The 24,459-nt window shown below is 36.3% G+C and overlaps 1 protein-coding gene across 1 annotated transcript in view; it reads left to right on the forward strand.

Moving 5' to 3' along the window:
- The first annotated feature begins 2,419 nt into the window (after positions 1-2,419).
- NMUR1 (neuromedin U receptor 1) overlaps positions 2,420-24,459 on the forward strand; it is a 36,530-nt gene continuing 14,490 nt past the window's right edge. The window contains exons 1-3 of the mRNA XM_072408321.1: positions 2,420-2,540; positions 16,206-16,588; positions 16,910-17,852. Of these exons, the coding sequence (XP_072264422.1) occupies positions 16,940-17,852 (913 nt within the window). The 5' untranslated portion in view covers positions 2,420-2,540; positions 16,206-16,588; positions 16,910-16,939. The remainder of the gene's footprint in view (positions 2,541-16,205; positions 16,589-16,909; positions 17,853-24,459) is intronic.

A 24,459-nucleotide genomic window follows, 5' to 3' on the forward strand; every position in this document is an offset into this window, starting at 1 on the left:
TAAGTGCAGATAACAGTTCACAATGCAGCTATGGTGCAGCATACAAAAATGTAATCATTAGGATTCTATATAATCTGTTCCACATAATTAGTTCCCTCTGGTTGATTTGTTTCAAGAGCCCTGGATCCATAATTTATTAACAACTTGATATATTAAATATTGTTTTATAGTTTATTTTAACATTCTTCATTTTTTAAATGTGTTTTACAGAACAAGATGATCATACCCCTATCCTATCAAACTATATCGCTTTATCACTCATGGGTCATCCACCACTGTCAGTTTGCAGAAAAAATAGCTTAATAAATAATCTCCCACCCCACCTACTTCTACATATTCCCACTGTTCATTTTTGATTCCTTGGTATGTTTCTCTGTTTTTCACTACTGTTTAGGGCTAGTTAATGCAGTCTCTAGATCAGTCATTCTCCACCAGGGGTTCCATGAAATCCTAGGATGTTCATCCAGTGGTTGTTAGGGGTTCTTTGAGCTTTTGCAGATTGACCTCTCATCTAATGGTTCCTGCATAGTTCCAAATTCCCTTTGCAGAGCCAAAAAGAGCCAGTAATCTTTAGGCTTTCTAAAGCGACGGCTCTTCAACTAACAATGTAAAGGAAGCATTTTTCTGATTATCACTATAATATAATATGCTAGCTTTGTGTTACAATACATATAATGCTTTTTCAAATAGTAAATAATGTTTTTTTTTTATCTGCCTGAAGTTCAGCTTTAAAACTTGCAAATCAAAAACTTCCTTTACCAGCTCTCTGTTCCTATGCAATTTATTCTAAAGGTTTCTAGATCAATTCATTTGTCAACAAATCCCCCTAAAGTTCTTCTTTATTAATTTCACCCATGTTAGAAAATTCAGATTTTATAACCCTAGGCCTAAGAAAACATTATTCACTCTTACAATCGATATGATATTTCAATAAAATACTTAACATTGTAAATCATGTCATGGCATTTTTGTACAAAAACCCAAGCTGAAAACTTAAATGATAACTGCTAAAATACCCAGCAAACATGCTTCTATATAGAATGTTTATATATAACGGTGTACCTTTATATTTCAGCAAGCTTTGCCTATTCAGGACCACAGCAGTATTTACATTCACCGTCAAGCATTGACGTATCAGCAGAGGTGTGGAGTGAATGCATACTCCAGAGAAAGGGTCTGTGCCCAGCTGGCCAATATATATCATATACATTCCATAGCCATGCCTTCTTTTCCGAAGAATGCCATAAACTGCAATTGTTTTTTTCCTATTGAAATATATGAATGGAATGGAGACAGGGGAGAAGACAAAGAATGTCCAAAGAATGATGACATCACAGGTAATAATTATGCTGTTTGCTTTATTATTTATAGGTAAAACATAACCATTAGATGGCTTTTTTGGGGAGAGGGAATTTTGACCCCTGAATACAATTTAACCTGTCCTCATTTTTTTTTATAAAGAATATACATTTTAATTAAAAAAATGTAGTCAAAGATACATTTTAAAACAAATGTCACAAAAAAAACTTCCAAATTAAACTCTATGCCATCTGGCTTTAGTTTGCTTTTGGCACGGGAATGCATAACTGCTCAAAGCAGGTCATCTGCAGATCGGAAGGAGGTTAACTGCAGGTCAAATGAACATGTCAATGAATATCTCAAAATCATCTCAAAGTGATGTCATACTGATGTTATTAACATACAGTCATGGGCCTTAAAACTAATTTCTCTTGACATATATCCTAACTGTTGCTGTTTAGGAACTTTGACCTCAGAAATGTTTGACCTCAGAGATTTTTTAGCATCCAACATACTTTAGGCTGCCAAATGTCTGATCTCTTTCTGAGCACTGTGGTTTCTCTGCCTGGACTCAGGGTAACATTGGATCCAGCAGATGATAATAAGGGAAGACGGGTGTCATTCTCCCTAATTGCTACCTACTAATTGTGTAAGAGGCTTGAGCTCCTGAAAACAGCAAAGTTCATTCAGACTTACTGCAAGACAGGGAGTCTTTCTTTTTTGCATTTTTTGGTGATCTATTAGGAGCCCTGAATTATACGGATAACATAAAACCATGTTCATGTACACATAAGCATTAATATTTCAGCAACATGCTGACTTCCTTTTTTACTCATGCATTTTTAACACTTTAGTACCCATTGGTAAGTTACACACACCTTATCATCACAGCTTCATTTTACATTCCTGAACACATTTAAACATAATAATAAAAGAGTAATAAAAATGTTTTCTATGTAGCACAGAAGCAGCTTGCACCTGACATGCTGCTCTACACACAGCAAAGTGAATGGCTGCAGAGATCTGAAAGAACAGCCAGCTAATTGACTGGGGCTGTCCTGTCAGCGCAGCACCGCCCTCTGCTGGAGCTCTGCTATAAAGGTGGAACGGCTGAGAGATGGTCACAGTCAGCTTTGTGTAGAATGTGGATACACTCATCCAGGGGTGTGTAGATGAAGGTGTAATCAAACTGGATAAAGCATGTGAAGAATAATAAGAACAGTTCATTACTACTGTCTCAGGTAAGGTTTCTGAACTTGTCAGTCCTGAATTATTCTGCAGTTGCATCATTTGCTGCATCACTGCACTTTTTGCTTAAAATCTACAATGTACTGCAAATAGTAATTTTATAGTAATGTTACCTAATAATATATAAAATATCAGCTATGTCACTATATAGAAGGTACAGTGTAATGTTTTCATCTGCAATCAAGAGATTCAGTTTTGTTTGTTAAATTCTGCTGCTGAAAGTAAATGGTAGATGATGCAGAAAGTGAGGATTTCTGTATGTGATAAAGTTGTCTGTCCAGAAATATGAATTTCTAGATAGAATCATTGATTGATCAATAGTCTATTCGCATCTATACATTCAGCTTGAGTGAATGTATAGATGTAATGAGTGGAGGATTCAGAAAGTAAGGGTGTCTGGGAAATAAAGTTATTTGTTCATATGTGTGTGGGTAGATCAAAAACCAACAGTGTGATAGGGAGGGAAGGACATAGATAGATAGATAGATAGATAGAGCCTTGTCTTCTACTTGCATAATAAATTTGTGTTTTGTGAGTGTTTGTGACCCATGTATACATGATGCTGCATAATATTTGTACATATTGTATAAAGTCTAGCAGATAATGAAATAAACAGATGTTACCTTTATAAAAAGTTTAAAAGGGAAAGATATTTCCTAAAGTAATCAGAGATTATTTCTTATTAACTTAAGAGGTAGCACTCATCCCCAATAAATAATGTTTGAATGGAGAGAATAATGACTTTTCAGAAACCAAATAATCAGTCTCTTCATTTTTGTAAATATGATCATCTTGTCATTGCATCTTATTTTAGGTTTTTTTTTCTATTTTCTTGCTGAAAATGTAAATAAAATACAGTAACGATGTAAATGTAAAATATTATTAACATCGCCCTTTACACCATCTGAGCAACAAGTTATTTTACATTTTAAGTGCAGAAGATGACCGATTCCTCTACTGTCCTTTCTTAGTATTTGGAATTTGTATTTGTGCCTTGTGTCATCTGCAGCTTCAGAAATATTCAAAGACATAGGCAGTCTTCTTTTTTCAATGTGTTGGTGCAGTGATATGTAATACAAGTGGCAGACACACATCTTGGGAGGAATATATTCATGTCTACCCAAAAAGGCACAGTTTGTATAGTTTAGATGATTTGTACAGGTTCTGATTTATCCATTTAAAGCAGAAAGTTGTTCCTTATGTTATATTGTCTATAGGAAACCTTGGGGACCAGATTGCTATTGTCAACTTTTTATAAAATACCTGGGTAATTTTTGTGCTTTCTTAAACATGGAAATAAACAATAAATCAAAACGTTCTATCTTACTGGATCTTCTTTGATACAAGGACATCTGCCCTGATTATTCACATCTCACGGTTGTGCCAAAACTGATTAAAAGAAATATGACATTTTCATAATCACCTTTGAATTGAAGTAGTGCGTGCACCTCCAAGGAGACAAAACCCTCATTGCACTCAGTGGACTGACAAACTCTTACAGATTTACCATTTTGGATCATTTGTTACTTATCTCAATACAGAAAATTGACAGCTTACTGCACAATACACTATAGTTTGCCCATTGTCCTGCCTTATTGGATAAACCAGTTTGCATTTCAATGCACACATTTTTTCGGTGTTGTAATATTGGCAGTGTGTGTACAGCATCTCAAGATGAGAGAATAGATTTGCAAAGCATACGCCAATAATTTCTCTTAAACTACAGAGAAAAAAAATCATTGTTTAAATGCATAAACAGCTTCTTGTAAGCTTTCAATCTCCAGCAGGCAAAAAATGCATTTACTTAATGTTTAATAAAGTTCTTCAGCATCGTTCATGACAACTGGGTTGCAGAAACAGCTTCTACCTTCCTCCTGCTCTTAATGAAGATGATTAGTAACCTGGTAATGACTGTAAAAGTCATTTTGCCCTAAAGCATATAGCAGGATAGTGGAAGGTTGCTCTCTGAGCGATGTTGTCCTTTAGTACGCAGCTAGAAGAAATCTTCCACCTGTAAGCAGTAATGCTGTCGTCTCATTTGTTCTTATTCCATGGTGTTTCTAGTTTCTGAAAATAGGTGTGGTTGTTTGTGATAAAATATCTTTTTGTCCCTTTCCCTTTTCCCATGTGATATTTTAGGGTGCATCTCTCATCTCTCTATAATTGTCAGTACAATGGAATGACTGTCCTTTCCAGCTTGTTGTACAAGCACAGTTACTGGTCACCACTAGAGGGTGCAATTACAGTCAAAAGTTTCACTCCATTTCAAGAGATTTGCCACACTACCATACCTTCTAATAACAGAATCATTATACGGTTATGATAGGAAGAAGGAATGACCTTTAAAGCTGAAAACACATGCACAGAGTATGCTACTTAAAAAATGGGTGTTGCTAGATTGTGCTGGAAATCAGATGTTAAAAAATGAGAACATAGTTAAATGGGATAAAAGGAGAGTTGGGGAGGAGCTGAAGAAGGGCGAGCCATGGGGGTAGAACCCAGGAGGGGAGAAAAGGGGGGCAAGGGAGTGTAAGAGAGAGGGAGAAAATTAGTGTAATAGACAACATGGGAGGAAAAGTAAAGATTTAAGTAAGTGACAGCAATGACAGAGAGAAAGGAAAAAAAAGGAGAGTGGGCGAGAGAAGGGTAAGGACAAAGGGGACAAAAACTAGGAGAGGAATCAGAGTAAAAAAGAAAAGGGAAACTAAAAGAGAAAAATAGCAAAAAAGAGGTCTCAAACTTAGGATATGTCCATGCTTTACCTTCTGGTGAATCTGGTGAAGCGGTAAATCTGTTACTTACCACTGGGGTATTATATGGTCAGTCACAGGTATCATGTGTTGCTCCATCCCTGCTGGAGACTGGTATCAGTATACCCCAGTCTAACTTTATCTGACAGAACATGGGCTATTGGGAGATGTACCAGGACATAACGTGGATCCATGGAATAGCAGGATTTTGTTAAAACTCTAGGACAAGCCTGTGTTTTATATGTTTTTCAAATCTGTGCAGTATTCCATTGTGAAGCTTTTTCCTTTGTGCAAGAGCTTCCTCTCTCGTTGCAGGCACCCTTTAATGGGTGGACCTACTGAGAACCTTCCACAGCTTTGATCTCTGCACAAGCTATATGCAGTATAGTGATATCAGTGTTATTTTTACAAGCTAGTATGATTTTCAAAAGCATTTGGTGCACACCAAGTGGATTTATATTTTAATGGCTATTGAGAAATACATTAAAAAATGTTTGCATCTGAAGTTCTGCTTTATGGTGTAAGTAGTCAGTGGGCAAAGGAAGGATAGCAGACTGAGCTCCAGAAATGTTTTAGAACCTTTAAGTCATCTTTCCCCATCCCACCTCCAGAGCCCTATTTCTCAGTAAGTAGGTAAGTTAGATGTCATTTAGCCTGGTAGGGATCAGCTGTAAGGGTAAAAAGGAATCAATAAGTCCCACTGCTGGAGTGTGAAGAGGGTCAGCAGTGCTTTTTTCAACACAGAGGAGGGAGCACATATGTACATTTGCAAGAGCATTTGCTGTTTCTCCCAGCACAGCTTCAGGTGCCTGGAGGAGATACCAAGGAGAGTTGGAAAAGGCCATAGAGGGACGACAACCCAGCAGCAAGACCGGTATCTGCATCTTTGTGCTCAGAAGAACAGTCATGTGGAACAGAGGAGGTGCTAGCCGTGTGCATATTTTTGATCAAACTTGCAGAAATAAATTCCATAAGGGTGGCATGTGGGCCTGGTGTCCTGTATTGGGACCCAAAGACCTCTACCTGGATTGGTAACTTCCAGAAAACACCAGAGTTGACAGGTTAACTGTTGGCATTCTGTTGTTTTCACAGATGAGAGCAGTCTGGGATACGGACAGAAAAATTCTGGACATTATACCGCCTACAACATCATCCAGCATGACTGATTCGGCAGTGATTCAGTTATATTTTAAGGGGCATAGCCATGAATGCACAGACTTCAACATGCTAACATTACATTACGTTACTAATGCTAGTGTTATTATTCTGTTAAGCACCAAGATGAAACCCTCAGACCCATTGTCAGACCTTATCCTGGTGCAGGGCAATGCCTGGCCTTATGTGGCCAGTATGTGTAGGTAGTTTCTCCTGAATAATGAAGGCATTGATATCATGAGTTCCCTAGATATGAAACCAGTAAAGACCATCTGGGACATGGATCAGTGCATTTGATTCCCCACGTAATGCTACAGACTGTCCAGGAGCTCACTTATACCCTAATCCAGGTCTGGGAGAAGATCCCAGGGGCATCATCCGCCATCTCATCAGAAGCATGTCCTGAAATATGTTCATGTTAGGGCCATACACACTATAGAGCCACATTAGGAGTTCGCATTCTGCGATTGAAATTTTTATACTTTGATTTGCAGTGTGATTTTTGAATCCAGCTCTCACTGACATATGACAGAGGATTATCAGAGTTCTCTAGGTTAGCCAAAGATAAAGTGCGGTGACATAGTGGTAGCTCCCCGCATTTTTTTTTTTTTTTATTCATCAATCTGCACAGAAATTGGGGGGGGGGGGGGAGGGGCAGGAAATACAGGCACCACAACTGTCAACAGATAACAGGCAGATACTTGAGAATCGGTGTAAAACCATAGAACATACCCATTACATTCTGCTTCGGTATTGGCACACATCTGAGATATTCTGAAGTGGTAATATACTGAATCCAATAAAACCACGTCTTTCTAAATTTCTCAGATCTCCCATCTTGTGATGTAATGAGATCCTCCATAGACATAATGTCATTAATTCTCCCGAACCACTGATGCACAGTAGGAGGAGTAGTGCTTTTCCTGAGTACTGGAATACACGCCTCTGCCACCTTGAGTAAATGCTGAAGTAGAGAGTTATGATACTTTTTTTTTAGAGAAAGTGGAAACATGCAGCAGCACAAGTTCTGGTTTACAATGGATTAAGAGATCAGTTAGCTCCTGAATGATGTCCGCCACCCTGGACCAAAAGGGTGCCAGGACCGGACACACCCAAAATATGTGGAGCAAACTGTCGGGATTGTTCTTACATCTCCAGCAAGTCCCGTCTCTGACCATAATAAAATATCAATAAAAACCACTATAACCTAAAGAAAATCCATAATCTCACATATAGGTTCACATATTTCTATCAGAGGATAAAAATGATGTTTAATGTTTTTTTTCCCATTGGCACTAGATATGCACATGTTTGTCTATAAATCTGCATAAATCTGTGTTCTGTCCAATATCTTTACCTTTCTATATCAGCACCTCTCTTCAATGTTCTATCTTTTGTGCATACTTATCTAGCTTACCAGCCCACAAATGTCTCCCTGAACAACACTTTATGATTATCAATGTACACAGACCTGACATCTCTGTCTTGTACCGAGAGTTACAGTTCCACAGTTTTATTTGAAATACACAGTTACCTACCTCTCTTACCAAATTGCATTATATTTTTATTTCAGTTAAGTATATATTTATATATATATATATATATATATATATATTATTTGTAGGGTAGGGAATAATGATTACAATTATTATCTGCGGTGAAAGATTTCAGCTCTCCTTTTTCTGACAGTCATAGTAGGTGAATTTACCCAGTGAGGTCACTGCCTGTTTTACCTATCACAACTAATTGAGGTTTGTATTATAATTGTTCGAAGGGGAAACATTGTAATGTAGAGCAGATGTCAATATCTGTTTTTTACTATGTACTACAATGTACATCAAAGCTTGAGTTTCAGGACCTACTCATGAAATGTAGATTGCAGTGGGGAGCCAGTGCTGTCCCATGTAATTCTGCCTGCTGCCTTTATGCAGGGAAAAAATAAAAACTACCCTTTCAATGAGATGCCTTCTGTACTGCAAAGGTAAATGTGTTTATAGGTCCTGGAGTGTAGTAAATAGGACTTACCTAATCCCTCGCTCATGCAAACCTAATCTTTTGTGGGAACGGTTCCCTGAAACATCTTCTCTACGGTGCTCCATCCAATGGTCTCAGACTCTGATGTCTTTCTTTACAATTCAGGACCTGCATTGTAAGCAAAGAGCAACAACCTGTAGCTTTGGAGAGAAGAGGAGGTTGCTAAGGAAGTATAGGATAAGATAAGTAATTGTTCTTTTTTTAAATGATTCCTGCTAATTGGCTTTAGGTCTGCATAGAGAACTGATAGGAATATATTTTGTTTTCAACTCTTTCATTCACAAGAAGGTTTTGGTCTTCCACTAACCACATTTCTATATCTGATCCCTGTGCATTTTAAATATACAGTATACCCTTATTTTTTTTAATAAATCAACTCTATAGCTACCGTACCAAATGGCAATATTTCTGCTTTATAAGTAAAAAAATAACAATAAACAGTATTTCAGGCAACTACTATATTTTCAAGTCTTTCTTTTTAATACACAACACACATACAATTTAGCACTACCATTTAGCATGTACTCCATTAGCTTAGTTGTCTCTTCCAAAGTCACGTTATCCCAAAATTGTTTAACTATATATTATGAACACCTAATTTGTTTTAGTCATAGGGGTGGAAGCATTGGAAGCAGTCAACCATGTTTGTCAGGTTTGAGATACGATTCATTTGCTGCTGACAGTAAATTAACTGAACAATAGAACAAAAAAAATAACTACCTGTCAATAGTAAGTGTCCTGGTTTTTACCTTGACAGATTTTGGAATGTTCTGTTCAGTTTTTAGACCATTGTTCGGGGTCTCAGAAACTTGGAAATAGGATGTCAGAGCAAATTATAGGAGGTGACAGAGGGTTACAGAAAAGAGAAGGTGAATTAAATGTTAACTTCATTCTCAATTAAGGTAGTTTTCTCGTTACCAGTCAGAGCAGCTTATTGTATTTGCCTTTCTATTTTTATAGATAGATTGTAGGATAAAGTGGTAAAATTATGTTATTGTATTTTTAGCACACTGAATAAATACTGTGGGACATCTTTAGAATAATTGTATAGTGTTTTTCAACCAATTTTAGTTTCTTCCATTCTTCCATACTTTATGTCTTTCACGGTGAGTGTGTTGCCTCCTGAAACTCACTTCCATGGTGAATAACTGGTATGTGGGCACTACTGATGTCACCTCCTGGGATGTAGATGCTACATTAGCCATTTCTATGAGAGCGAGTGATGCGAGAGGATAATACATAATAATAAAATTGATAAATACCAGTATTTTCTTAATGCAATGTAATGCAATCATATATAATGTTATATATCTACCTTCTCTTCTTTCTTTGATCTTGTCTTTGCCATTGCCATTTTGGTGAAGGCAGTAAACAAGACAAGAAGTAACATTGACAGTAAAACCTCTGGTACATGACACACAATCTACCTGGTCATACTTCAGCAATGCAGTGGGTGACCAAGCAAAACACTTTTCTTAATTTCAACCCTCCAGAATTGCAGACTGAAACGGAATGCAGAGGGTTGGGGGGGATACATTGACATACTGTGTTTTGTTACAGATGGCTCACATGAAGAGAAAAGAATGAGCTATAGGAACTACTTACTCTATTTTTTAGATGGTTGATCTGGAGACTGGTAAAACAGGGCTTCTAGACACTCACTTTGTTGTTTATTGCAGATAACTTCAGATTTGAGGGGGATTGAGTTGGAATGCTGCATGCTCAGCATTCACTCTGCTATTTGTTATAGACAAAACACAGAAAAAAATCTTGTCTGCTGCATATGATCTAATGAAATAATGTGTATAGTAGCATACCGCACACTCCCCATATTCATGTAAAAGCCGGCATCTATTCTCCCTAAAGCAGTGTTTTTCACCCTTTTTCGAGCCACGGCACATTTTTTACATTGAAAAAAACCTGCGGCACACCACAAATCAAAAATGTTACAAAATGACACTCTGTAGCTAATTATCTTGTCTCTAAGAATAAACAAGGCAATTAAGCTACCTACTGCCACCCACTGACATGGCACACTAGTTTGCCGTAACACAGTGGTTGAAAATCACTGCCCTATTGGACTGTGGCTTCCAGTACATATTGTACTCATCCTCTTTCCCAGATCTTTTTATAAAAGAAAATACAAGTCCATCAAGATTTGATTTGCGCTATCTAAAATTAATTACCCCTTCTATTCTCCTTTGGTATACAACTCAACAATACATTATGAGTGTTCTATCATCTGCCTGCCATCATCAACATAATGAGGTTAATCATTTACCAGCTGATTCTGCTCCAAGTTTTCTTTACCAAAATTATGCAGGATGCCATTCCAGAGTGTGGAAGCAGATGTCAGAACACGAGGCAGGCCTCCTGATCTTCCTCTCTCAACAAGGAAGGAAAACAGAAAGGTCTAACATGCTACAAGCCTAGACTCATACTTTATCTCCACTAGTGGGGTAAAACAGCTCTCAGTGTGCCTGTCTGTGATAAACTTGGTTGACCTAGAACCAACAAAATGTTAGACTTGACATGTGTGCAGTCTGTAATTTTTTTTTTATTGTGCATGGATATTTAGAGATTTTGGAACTTTTAGTCAAGTCTCCACCTGCTGGCTTCAAAGCTGCCAACTGTGTACAGAGAAGCTGTACAACTGTTTATCACTGAGGGTTCCTCATGCTAGACTTAGCCCTGCAAGGCATCACAGTATGGTTGCATTTTTTGAATAGTTATTTTAATTAAATATGTAATTTATTTATTTACAATATTTTGCTAATGTATTATTAGATGATTTTTTAAGCCGTTTAAAAGAGTTTCAGTTCTGTTTAAGCTTAGTTAACAGAAGCTGAAACCCAATGTCCCAATTGCAGTATGGCCCCAATCAGCACACATTTTGTCCATGTCTATTGAATCCCAAAATTCTTAGTGGTGACTGTTTCTTTATTAGTTGCTCTTATAAGGGCAGCAGTTCAGTTTTTCAGAGAAGACTGGAACGGATTACTAGAGTAGGCATGATCAGCTTTGGTGCAGGCATCTGTATATTTGTTTGGGTTGCACATATGAAAGCCCCCTTTGTAACTGGTTGATGTGGACACTGACTTATTTTATTAGATGGAAATAGTTTGTATTGGGGTGGTAATGGTTGGGTGCACTTATGACTAAAATAGAGGCATCTGCTCAACATACATCCAATTGTTTGTTCTAATGTAAAATACATCACCCTATACTTTACAAAGTCCAAGCTCTCAACTAAGTGCATTATTCAAAGAAAAAAAAGATTACAGTAAATGGGTGACCCTGTGACATTGCTGTGCTCAGTGTTTATAATTTTGTGCACAGGATGTAAATTGATAACAGTGTGCATTAAAGATAGGAGAGATGGCTGTGTACATTACAGGGAGCAGGAGACAGAGATATGCACTAATCAAATATATACCTTGAGTATAAGTTGTCTGTCGGTATAAATCAGCCTTTATTTGAAAAACATGAGGTCTTCATTAAAATATAATTTTAAATACAAGTGTTGTGTTAGGACTGATGTTGCACAGACTATTAAACTCCATAATAAACAACTACTAACTTACAAAATCTCTCCTTTATAATTAAAAATATATATATATAAAAATATAATAATATAATATAATTAAAAATATAATTACATTAAATAATTAGCTCACAAAGTCAGATTGTTACATACAGGACAGTGACATAGTAATCAAATGACACAAAAGTACAACTGCCTGCAGCACATTATTTATATTACCTGTATTATACCTATATTGTCAGCTGAGAGAGAAGACTAGTTAAAGAAATCTTGTATACTATTGGAGATATGTTAGAAGTACTGCAGCAAAACAAACAAGAAAGAAAAAAAGCCAAGCAGTTAGAATTGTACAGCATCACAAGTATATCAAGCAGTAAAGCTTTCTGTTTCAATGGACAGTAAGATGTAGGTTTGTGTGCTTCAATAGCAGAATGTGAATAGGACATAACTTGCTGCTGTTACAAGTGTAATTTGCTAAACTAACTGAAAGTCACAAATAATACCAGAGAGAATACCTGGAGTTTTTCTTCTTTTTCACATTGATTATGAAACTAACTGTCAAATAGTATACATAATAAGCTTACATACCAAAACAACAGATTCACCAAATAATAAAAGCACAGTGACAAGCTGGAAGACATTTTTAAAGGAGAAGGTGCATTACCAGTATATTATGATTTAAAAGCGCAAAATTAATAGGTTGCTGCTGAATATATAAATCTTTATTTGTAAATAGAAATCATTTGTTAATGCAGTTGTCACTTTGATTTGCAGCCTGCTGTTTTATTTCAGAATAGATGGAAAATGTTTGTAATAAGTCATAACTTCTGTATAGCACAGCAGATGCAGCCTACTTGGAAGCTCCATTTAAGCAATCGTTACCCGCTTATGTAATTGAATTTAATCTTGAGCTATAGAGTTCTCTACTGCCTTCTCTCAACAAGAAGCCTAATGAGAACCTGTTAACAGGAGAAATGGAGCATAAAGCTTCACCTGCTGGCACAAAAGGATAACATGCAAAATATAAATGTTCAATATTGTATAATAAATGTACACATAGCCCAAATGTTTTTGTTTATGATAGCATAGATAGAGGTTGCAAGTCAGTTTATTTTTTGCTGTCTGTAAAACTTTGGCAGATTTCCAAATTTAAAAAAAACCTTTGGACTAGAGATGCATATTTAAAGCAAAACTCCAGCCTTACGTTCAGTTTTGTACAATTGTTCAAGCTTCTCTCCTCTATTTAAATAGCTTATTCTGTATTTATCACACACTGACAGCTGTAGAAAGTCAGATATTGACCATCTTTTTTCCTGGCTCTTTGATATATATCTTCATCTAGCCCAGTGTTTCTCAACTGGGGTTCTACCAGAAGTTGCTAAGGGTTCCTTGAGCAATGAGTGGTTTGTGCCTTTCAGGTCAGTTTAAGTGACACCAATGATCTTTTTGGCTATCTGTAGGGGTGACATTCTTCCTATTGGCCAGCAATGTAGGAGGCATTCTTCCCACCGACCACCACACTAATATACTGTGAGCTATGGATATAGGAATTATAGAAGCGTTTCTATGAAAGTTATTTCAAAGGTTCCTCATGGATTCCTAGCCATACTGCCCCTGGTCCAAAAAATGTATGTATTGAAAATAAAATTTTTGTTTAAAAATGTAATTAGCGTGTTGATAGAGGGGTGAAAAGTGATAAAATAGTAGAACAGGGAGATTGGCTATTTTCAGTTTACAGTTTGGCTATTTCAGGTATAACAGCATAGACTGGAATTACTTGATTCAAAAATTGAATAAAGTGAAGTATATCCAGCAAATCACATCCAGTGCAAGACTTTGGTCAAAGAAAAGTTAATTAGAACCCGAACAGACTAATATACTGTGTTGGATGTGTTATTGACCCTAAGGCAATAGAAGGCACAGTATGAAATTCACCCTACAGCTATACAAGCCCTAAGGAAAAATCAATAATGAAGTTCTTACGAACTGAAAAGGCAATTCTAATCCCTACGCAATTTTACAAAAGCTATAATGAAGCAGCATCTTTTCTTTTTTCTTTGACAGCAGAGAGCTATACGGTACGCAGGTATTTATATATTTGTATATTATAGTGACATCAGCTATTAACCATTGTAAGAAAAATTCATTGTTAGGCATCATGAAACTACAAAATAATTTAAAAAACTAACTGGCCTAAATTGTATTTATAGCTTCTGCATACAAATACATAACTAGCTAACTGGTTAAGGCTAATAGAAATGGTGTATTTAAAATTACATTTTAAGTGTTCTGCTGGGTGACTTTGTGACTGCTGTACTGCACTGCATGAAAATGAAGTAAATGTAAGCGGGTCCACGGACTGCAGTTACTTCAATAACAATAAACTTCTGCAGCTTTTTATAGGTGAACATTAATACTAATATTCTGTCTAACTTATTTAATTCTCATTCATGTAAATTAATAGCAAAGCCTGCAGTCAGTCACCAGACAGTTGTAGTTGCATGACTCAGGTAGCCAGGCGGTTCGCCCATACACACCACATTTATCCTGCTCCCCTCTCACTAACCTCAAACACTCATTTTCCTATCATCATGACACCACTTCATTTTTGTGAGAAAATTGCCGTAAGGCCGCTTTATTATAAACACCTAATAACTTTTAAACATTTACAACAAAATCTTTGAAAGTCATAACTGTAAAACTTTAACAATAAATAACAACAATGATAATAAATAACAATAACCCTTAATAACAACAACAATTACACCTTTTGTGAACTACTTGACCTTTTACCTTACATGTACCCTTTCAACAACTACTACTACTTCCTGGTTGTGAGCCCTCAGAGACACTGCTTACCACACCATACTACCCGGAGGAGCTGCCCAAACCATCACTTTTGTTCCCGGCCACAAAGCACCACTGGCTCGAGAACGAATACACTACCCGCACCCCCTCCTTAAACCACCTTAAAGGTAGTTGCAATTAACCATAACAATTTTGGGGAGCCCACACCTATGATGTTTCTCCCCTCAGCCACACTTGTTTAAAGATGTCCTCCAAGGACCCCAACCTCCAGCTCCCTCAACACCCTACTACCTCAAGGGTAGGCAGGAGGGAAGCTTGCTCCCTCTTCTTTCTAAAATTCCCCATTCTCCTTTTTCTGCCTTTGAACCCTTTCCTTCTCCCTCCTTTTTTGCTCTATCTCTTCACCTCTCTCTTTGCCCTATCACAACCTCCCTTCCATTCTACCTCCTCTATTCTTCCCCTGGCCCCCCGGTCATGTTTGCCTTCTTCCCATTTCCCTTTGCTCGGCAGCTCCAGGCAGTTCTGTACATGGAAAGAATCCTTGCATGGCGGAGTCCTGTGAATTATTATGCCATTAATTAAAGGAATTCTGCTTATTATAACTACAATAATGAGGTTTATGTACTTCATTGATTTTTTAGTTCTACGAGGTTTACACATTACTCTAAACACTGTAGTTTAATTATGCAATTTGTTTATAAAAAGTCAATAGTTAGGTGTCTTGTGTCTTTAATAAAATGTACTACTTGCTAAATGATTTGGTGATAAAGACTTTATTCAGAGTCTGCATGACATGTATGTATATATATATATATATATATATATATATATATATATATATAATGTGTGTGTGTGTGTATTTGTGTATGTGGTTTGCCTGCAGCATTCCCTTGAGCTAGATGTGCTGTACGACCATTATAAGGTAATAGGGAATAGGGCAGACACAACCAAGCAGAACAGCACAATGTGGGCCACAGGCAGATTTTAGGTTTTCAGTGATGGGCAAATAAAAATATGAGTATATAGCTGTTCTGGAACAAGCAAGCAGGATGAGGTAAAGCAACCATGATTGTCAAAGACTACAATAAAAGTAGGTGCAAAAATTCAACCATTGCAAATGTGATAAAATTGCAGTCCAATATATACCAGTTTATTTTTTATTTACTGTTCAGCCATGCTGTAAAGGTGCAGAACAGTGAGTCACAACTGTTGTTAATAACAGCCTAATCAGTGTAGATGACAGCATCAAAAGCAATGTCTAGCATTAACATAAATACTTTTTATCTTTTGCAAATATTATGCACAAGACGACAGCTTTTTGTCATAAAAGTGTTCATTTACTTTATGTTTTGTTTCCTTATATGTAGATACCATTATATCAACTGTCAAGCTCTCGGTGACATCATACAAGGATTGAAAGAAAATAGTCCTGCCGGGTAATCTACACCCAAAAGTGACTTCCTTTATCAGCATCAACCATAGAAGAAAAGAGAAGACGGGAAAATCAAAAGGCATGAAGTCTCATTTCAGAATCACATTGTAAAGAGCTTCTTGATGACATGTTGTCTTGATGTGATGGCATAAGTAACACTGCAGTTTAGCACACCATGAATACAATACACAATATATCCATTTGGCAAATTCTCAGCTGCAGCAGAAACTAATGAAATGTAGCAGTTTCTCATTGAATATGACAAGGCAACAGAAACTATTAGGAAGCAGTTGCAAGTGTCAAGGAATATCATAATCTGTATGTACCATATGCATGCAAATATATCTCATACATTTTTGCAGAACAGATTATTACCCATTAAATATTTGTTCTTACATGTCCTCAGTCACAGACAATATTTGCTCTTGTGACATGTATCCAGGTAGCCAAAGCAATGTGTTTGTTTTATATGTAATAAAAACAGTCCCCTTACTTTTTTTAATCTTTTTTTCTTTTATAATGTCTTCAAATGTTCTGTGGCTCTAAGAAAACAGAAATTCCTAAAAAGAAAAAAATACAAAACACCCTCACCCTAAAAAAGCTGATATATGTCCACCTTTTTGTTTCTTTTCTTTACAGGCTGGTCTATTTCCTATACCATTCTTAAAGATGGCCCTAAGCAATTACTCTAATTTGGAACTTCCTCAGCATCACAAAGATGTTCCTCGCAGCCTTGATACTATTGATAGCTATAACCAAACTGGAATAAACCACAGTATGGGATTTTGTGATGTAAACCCATTGGAATGTAACTTGACATTAGAAGAATTGCTTTTCAAGTACCTGGGACCTCGTAGATCCAACTATTTCACTCCAATTTGCATCATCTACCTTACTATCTTTGCAGTTGGAGCCATTGGAAATACTTTAACTTGTATTGTAATCATTAAACACAAGATTATGAGAACTCCTACAAATTACTACCTTTTCAGTCTTGCCATCTCAGATTTGTTGGTTCTGCTTTTGGGAATGCCTTTGGAACTTTATGAACTTTGGAGTAATTATCCATTTCTTTTTGGGAACGGTGGATGTTCATTTAAAACTTTGCTATTTGAGACAGTTTGTTTTGCTTCCATTCTAAATGTGACAGCACTCAGCGTGGAAAGGTACATAGCAGTGGTTCATCCTCTTCGTGCCAAGTATGTTGTGACAAGGAACCATGCCAAGAGAGTCATCATCTCTGTCTGGGTTCTGTCTATTCTGTGCTCCGTACCAAACACCAGCCTTATCGGCATTCAGAATCTATATATAATTGGTTATGGAACAATACCTAATTCTGCCATATGCACTTTGGTTCGTCCTAGGTGGATTTACAATCTTGTTATTCAGATTACTACCATTTTTTTCTTTTTCCTACCAATGTGTACTATAAGTGTCCTGTATCTGCTCATTGGTCTGCAACTTAAAAAGGAGAAGATGCTTCAAGTACTAGAAGCTAAATCTGGTGGAGATGGAGATAGTTATCAAAATGTTAGACTACAGCAAGAGAAAAGTCGAAGAAGACAGGTCACTAAGATGTTATGTAAGTTCTATTACTTTCTTCTAAATTGTTAATGTCTGAGAAATCACTAATTTGCTAGTTTAATATTAAAATATTTGTATGTTTGAATCATTTACTTTTTAGACGATTGTCACTGGAACAGGTATCCATATTAGAAGATTTCCCCTAACCTCTTGCACTAGTGCCAAGTTTCGGATTTTTAATTTCCCTTCACTTTCTTTCAATGTGATAATGACCACCAGTTCAGATGGGGTGAAGTTCAAGGGCTGGGGTGAAGTTCCATGATTGGGAACACAGATAGCATAAAAACTAAACAAATAAGTTAACTCTTCCTCACTCTAAATAAAACTAAACTAAAAAACATTAACTCTTCCTCACTCTAAATAAAACTAAACTAAAAAACATTAAAGTATCTTGCCTTACCAACTCTTCAATCTGTTTTGATCCCCACTAAACATTATATGCAACAAATGACAGTCTTTTTCTGTCATCAGTAATTAACCATTTCATTGCAAATATGCATGTATAGAACTATATATTGATTTACCTAGTGTTATATTATGAATTTGTGTTCATTTGTCTAGACTAAGAAAAAAAATTGATTGATGTTTCGATACAGGACAGTCTGAGTATGTTTCTAGATTCCTTAAAACTTGTGGTTATATAGAAAAATATATTATGTTTATGCAAGTGGAATTAGCTGATGTCCAACTTTTATGTAAATATATGTCATAATTTTATTTAACTAGGAAACGTTTATGAATTTCAGGGTTTGCAAATAGCCCTGTTTTTTAAGTGAAGTGCCGCTTCCATCATCTAGCTCTAGGAGAAATAGAACTGATAACACCAATCAAAAAAACTGGAATATATAGAACAGATCAAGTGAATCCAGTGATCTGCACTGTCAATTTAACTGACTACCTTGAAAAGGCAGTAACAATAGCAATACCAAGCTTGGTCCTTGTATTGAAGCTCAAAAAAATTAAATGGAAATAAAATTGAGGGGTTTCTGCATCACCAGTTTGCAAGGCAGGTTTACATTTTGTTTGCTGTGAGTAAAGTACTTGGCCTTTGTTACATCTGTATATAAATCAAGTTTTTTTTTTTTTTTTTTAAACGTAATATTTAAGTCAATAAAAAAGTGACCTAAAACATGGTACATGACAAAGCAACAAAGTATTTTTAGACTTCCTTGCATGTATTCTTTGCAAAGTGAACTATCAGCAAATTTACTAAGCTAAGTGAATTATTCCTTGCAAGATATTTGATGATAATTCATCATGGCATGTGAACAGTCTATATTTCCTCACCACCCAATTCCTCATAATGGTAGAATAAAAAGGTGTCAGCCTGATAGGAAAAAAAAGAGACTAATTGTCTACAGATGAAAAGGAAAGGAAATACTTGTAAATTTTATTAGCTGAAGATGAAGAATTGAGACTGATTAGAGTGAATTTACTTTTACATTTCAGCCATTCTGTGTTGTAGCAACTGCCAAGCAATTACAAACCCTTAAACAAGGAGCATATAGTTAAACAAATGGTGTGTTGCTTATTACTACATTTTTATGAGCTTCACCAGGTAAAAGAGATTTGTCAGGATATCAGCTTGCAAAACAGTTTTGTATTGCATTTTAATTTATTGCATCAATTGGAAGACTGAGTGCACGAAAAAAAAATATATATTTACGATTGCTTAACATGTTTTACCAAGAAATTTGTTCAGCTTACAAATCACAAGTCTCGTGGAAGTTCCATGAAAAAAAAATTCACTGAAAAGTTGTCTAATGCATATAAAAAAGTGGCAAACGTTTGCCCTTCAGAGCAAATTCACTTTGCAGTGATGTCTATGACAACTAAATGTGATATTTTCCTGTAAGTTAAAATGTGAAAGGGAAAGCATGAGGACTTGTGCCTCAATCTGGTCCCCCACAGCTAAAGGTGCGTACACACTTCCAATTTTTATCGTTCCAATCGAACGACGAACGATCGATTGGGCAAAAAATCGTTCGTAAAAAAGTAACCAACGACGCCGACGAACGAGGAAAGTCGCTGGAAACGAACGACCGGACCGGCGGATCGGATTGGACGACGATCGTTGAACATCGTTCGTGTGTACGGTCGTTCGTTGATCGTCCATGTTCAGAGCATGCGTGATGAACGAACGTCCGTTCACTTTCCTGTCGTGCACATAGTTCCTCTATCGCTTAAACGATCGTATCTATTGTGTGTACAATATCTACGAACGATCGTGTCGTTACCTCTATGTGCAGGATCGGTGCTATACGATCGTTCATATATATCGTGCAGGAACGTTCGTCGTTCGTTTTCCGACGATAATAATTGGAAGTGTGTACGTAGCTTAAGAGTGCCTGGTATAGAGAGGAGGGGTGAACCACTAGCTGACTCTATTCCCAGTCACCATGCCTGGAGAAAGGTCTGATTTCAATAGAAGGAGAACCTATACTAATTTTTGTAATAAATAAAAAAGAAACACACACAACACTCATTGCAGTAATTTGAGTGAATTTTAAATTAACTTGTTTGAGTGTTTTCCAGAAAATGTTTCCAAAATACAGCAGTTTTTTAGTAGGTTTTAACCCATACATTGGGACAAAGATCAACATATTGTAATGCTAATTAGTTAAATTCCAATACTAATTAAACCCAAGGTGAGACATTTTTTATTGCTAACATGTTCCCACTTACATTCCTAAGTGGGATTTGGTGAGCAGCTTTATACATTTTTACAAGCTATACTTTAACTATGGTTTATGAAAAAAAATGCTTTTTCTTAAATGTATTAATTGAACCATGTTGCCACATGCCCTTCTGACCACCCATTTTCCTTCATCTAGCCACTTTGGTACAATATAATGTTCAGGGGCGTCAGCCATAGGCATTAATAGATACTACAAACATTTTAGCTTTTTTGCAAAAATACATATCTCAACTTCACTTATTACTACTTAAGTAAGTATTCCTGTAAAATCCATAAATTCCTCTTTGTGTGGTTTCTATGGTATGGATAAAATGGAACTGGGAAAATTTAATGTACACCAAACTTAACAATTAGTTTTTGCTTAACAAAATAAATGCCTAACAAAATAAAATGTGTTAAAATTGGTTGGTAAAAGGTTGTAAACTGTTAAAGTGTAATTAAATGTAAAATAAAATATTCTAAGCAGGGACAGGTGCCTTCTGCAATAAAATAAACGTACCTGCCTGTTAGTCTTTCCTTTTATGAAGTTGCACATGTGCAGCTCAGTGTACAATGCTGGGTATCCCGGCATACCAATGACTGCTAGGAATAAATGAACTCCAGTGCATCTTACAGCCTGGCCAATCAAAATGTCTAAAGATCCTGAACCCGGATGGAAATTGGGTGAAGATGTTGACATCTGATTGTGAAGCGAGGAGTGGTGAGTGTAAATAAAAAATTGTGATAAGGTGGGTACATTTAATTTATTGCAGATGGGACACAGTCTGTCCCTTCTGCAATTAACAACTGGCCTACTTACAATTTTTTTAACAATTTAAAGCGGAACTAATTTAAAATTTAAAAAAATCACACTTACCTTTAATCGCGCAGATTACTCAATGGCACTGGTCCTTCCCATGATCCAGTCTCGCACCACCATCTTCTATCTTCTCCTCTGTCTTTTTCTTGTTTTCTTGCTATGTCAACCAATCTCGCACTGTGCAGGTGCGAAATCAGGTGACGTAGCCGCTATTAAGGGGAAAAGAAAGAGAGCCGATCTCACTGCACTGTGTGAGATTGGCATCTCTTTTCCCTTGGTGGAAAAAATGCCTCTTTTGTGAATACCTGAGATCAGGCAGGTGCAGAAGGAGCAGCCAGAGCCTAAAAAAATACATTTTTTTACTTTAGAAGGAGTGTATACCTTTCTATGTAAAATAAAAATGTTGAGTTTAGGTTTGCTTCAAATTATTTCCACTTTAAGCAAAATTTGTTTTTCAGCTAGGCTGGTCATTGAGGGCAAAACCTTGTTACCCATTTAATGGGAGCTATAATGGGTTGACTTGGATTTTCTGTCTTGCTAATAGTAAAGATGTTACTGGGAATGTCTGAAATGCAGTAAAAATACAACATTACCAGCTGGGGCAACAACAGTATTGTTATTTAGTAAAAGGCATAAGTCATAAACATTAATGATTAAGTTAAAAGCATATTTGGTTAACCTTTTAGCCTTTTTTTTGCAATATACCAAAATTGCAAATTCTCTGCTATTAGCTTCTATATTAGCTAAAAAAGTATTTGTTCAAAAAAGGAATTCATGTATTTTTTTTTTATAAATAAACAAATACAGCTTATTTAGGGAGAATACAAATGACAATAGAGATGTACTTGGTGCAGTAATCTATAACAAAGAATGATTGCCTAAACATACCATGAGTATGTCACTGTTACAATGTATACACATAATATGAAATGGCTTGAGATAAAGGTATGTTATATAATTAATATTTAGGGAAAGTCTTACAGACAATAGAATCTCAGATACTGAAAATGATTTCTTCAATGAAACCAATTGTCTCCTTTACTCCTGTCATAAAGTGCTTTGTTATTGTGTTCCTTCAAAGAACATTAACATATTTTTAATTAGCTATGGGTTCTTAATAATACACCGGAGTCTCTGCAAAGATATTAGGCATAATATATTTTTATCTGGAGATAAAATAGGAAATAACACAACAATAGTAATCAGAGCAGCGAACAAATCCAGATCTCTGGCTTTAGGAGATGATTATTCTTTTGAGACATCTGTTCCCATACTAGAGAGTGCATGGCCAATCTATTTATTAAGTCTGCACAATCACACCAAGAATTATGAGTCGTGACTGATATACTATGGAGGACTTGAAAGAAAAGTTTCACAAATTAATTTGGTAACTTCTTCATCATCACTTGCAGTCCTAGAACTTAATTTTTGAATGCCACCAATGTACTGAAATACAGACATACATTGATCTACTAAAGTATAGATACACTCTTAATCTTTTAGTTTTTTGGCTTTTTGCAAATTAGGGGGACAACACTTCTTCTGAATTTTCTTCTTTTCAATAAGATAAGTGTGATAAACATCATGAAGCAATGTTAATACTCCCGAGGGTTGATCCACATGCTCTTTTCAATAGTTGGGTATAGTCTTCAGTTTGAAAGCCTATTGGCACTGTTTTTGGCTACATTACTGCACTTTTCACATATAACACAGTTATCGTTTTATTTATTTACATTTTTGGAAAACTGAATAAAATTTCTCAATTAAAAATGTAGATGTGTTATCATTCCGTGATGGTATAAATATACCATATACACAAAAAGACCATAAAGTTGTGTGGGATCCTTACACTCCTATTTATTTGGAATCAGGTGTCCTGTTCCTTCTTTATTCTATCCTTAACTAAAAATGTTTCAGCTTGGGTCCTTCCTCTTGGTTGAGGTATTCCCAATCCCAATATTAACCTCCTGGGCGTTACACTGATGTCTAGAGATCTGTACCAAAAGCGTTACACTGTTTTTCATGAAATTTTTTTTTTTACATTTTAGACCTGTAAGTTACAGAAATATGTCCGAACAAGGGTCTAGTAGATATCATGAATATAAAAAAAAGTTTAGATTACATTGTACTCTGCTTTTAAATTTCCCTCCCTGACACACCCCCATACATCACCAATCACATCACCCGGAAGATGACTCATCCTCCGGGTGATGTGAGGGGGGGGGGATTTCCCTGCGTGCCTCACACAGAGACAGAGACGGACGCTGGATGCTGGAAGCTGCTGGTATCTCCGGAGAGATGCACAGTACAATGTAAGATTTCTGCATTGTGCTATACATCTCACTACAGATGCCAGCAAGAGGAGCTGCGGACACTGGGTAAGTATTTCCTTTCAGTTGTAATCCGATTGTCATACAATGTATGACAAACGGATTGCAACATAACATTTGTTTACATTTAACCACCTGGTGACAAAAACTCGGGGTTAACCATAATTGCAAAAGTTTTTAGCGTTTAACGGCAAGGTGGTTAATCCCAATATTCCAACACAGAGTTTATCACTTTTAGTTTGTAAAGTGGGTGTTAAATTGGGCTCTGCAATTGTTTTTATATAAACATTAAGGCCATGATTTAATAAAGCTCTACAAGGCTGGAGAGAATACACTTTCACTAGTGAAGCTGGGTGATCCAACAAACCTGGGATGGATCTAGTTCAGGATTCAAAGCATTTGCTAACAAATAACAAATGACATTGAAGAAATACATTCCAGGTTTGCTGGATCACCCAGCTTCACTGATGAAAGTGTATCCTCTCCAGACTTGGAGAGCTTTAATAAATCAGGCCCTAAGAGTAAACATATGGTATAGTTATACAGTGAGTTAGGTTAAAAAAAGGACATAAGTCTATCAAGTACAACCACTAGGGAAATAAACCTGTCCCAGATAAAAACCCTATAGACATAGTTGATTCAGATGAAGGCAGAAAAAAACCCTGGTACAAGGTTGGAAAAAATATGCTTCATGATCCCATAAGGCAATTGGATGTTCTCTGGATCAACAGTTTCTGTTATGCCTATTTGTAAACTTTATTATGTGCTAGAAAAGCAT

The sequence above is a fragment of the Pyxicephalus adspersus genome, chromosome 4, assembly GCF_032062135.1.
Source record: "Pyxicephalus adspersus chromosome 4, UCB_Pads_2.0, whole genome shotgun sequence".
Classification (NCBI taxonomy): Eukaryota; Metazoa; Chordata; class Amphibia; order Anura; family Pyxicephalidae; genus Pyxicephalus; species Pyxicephalus adspersus.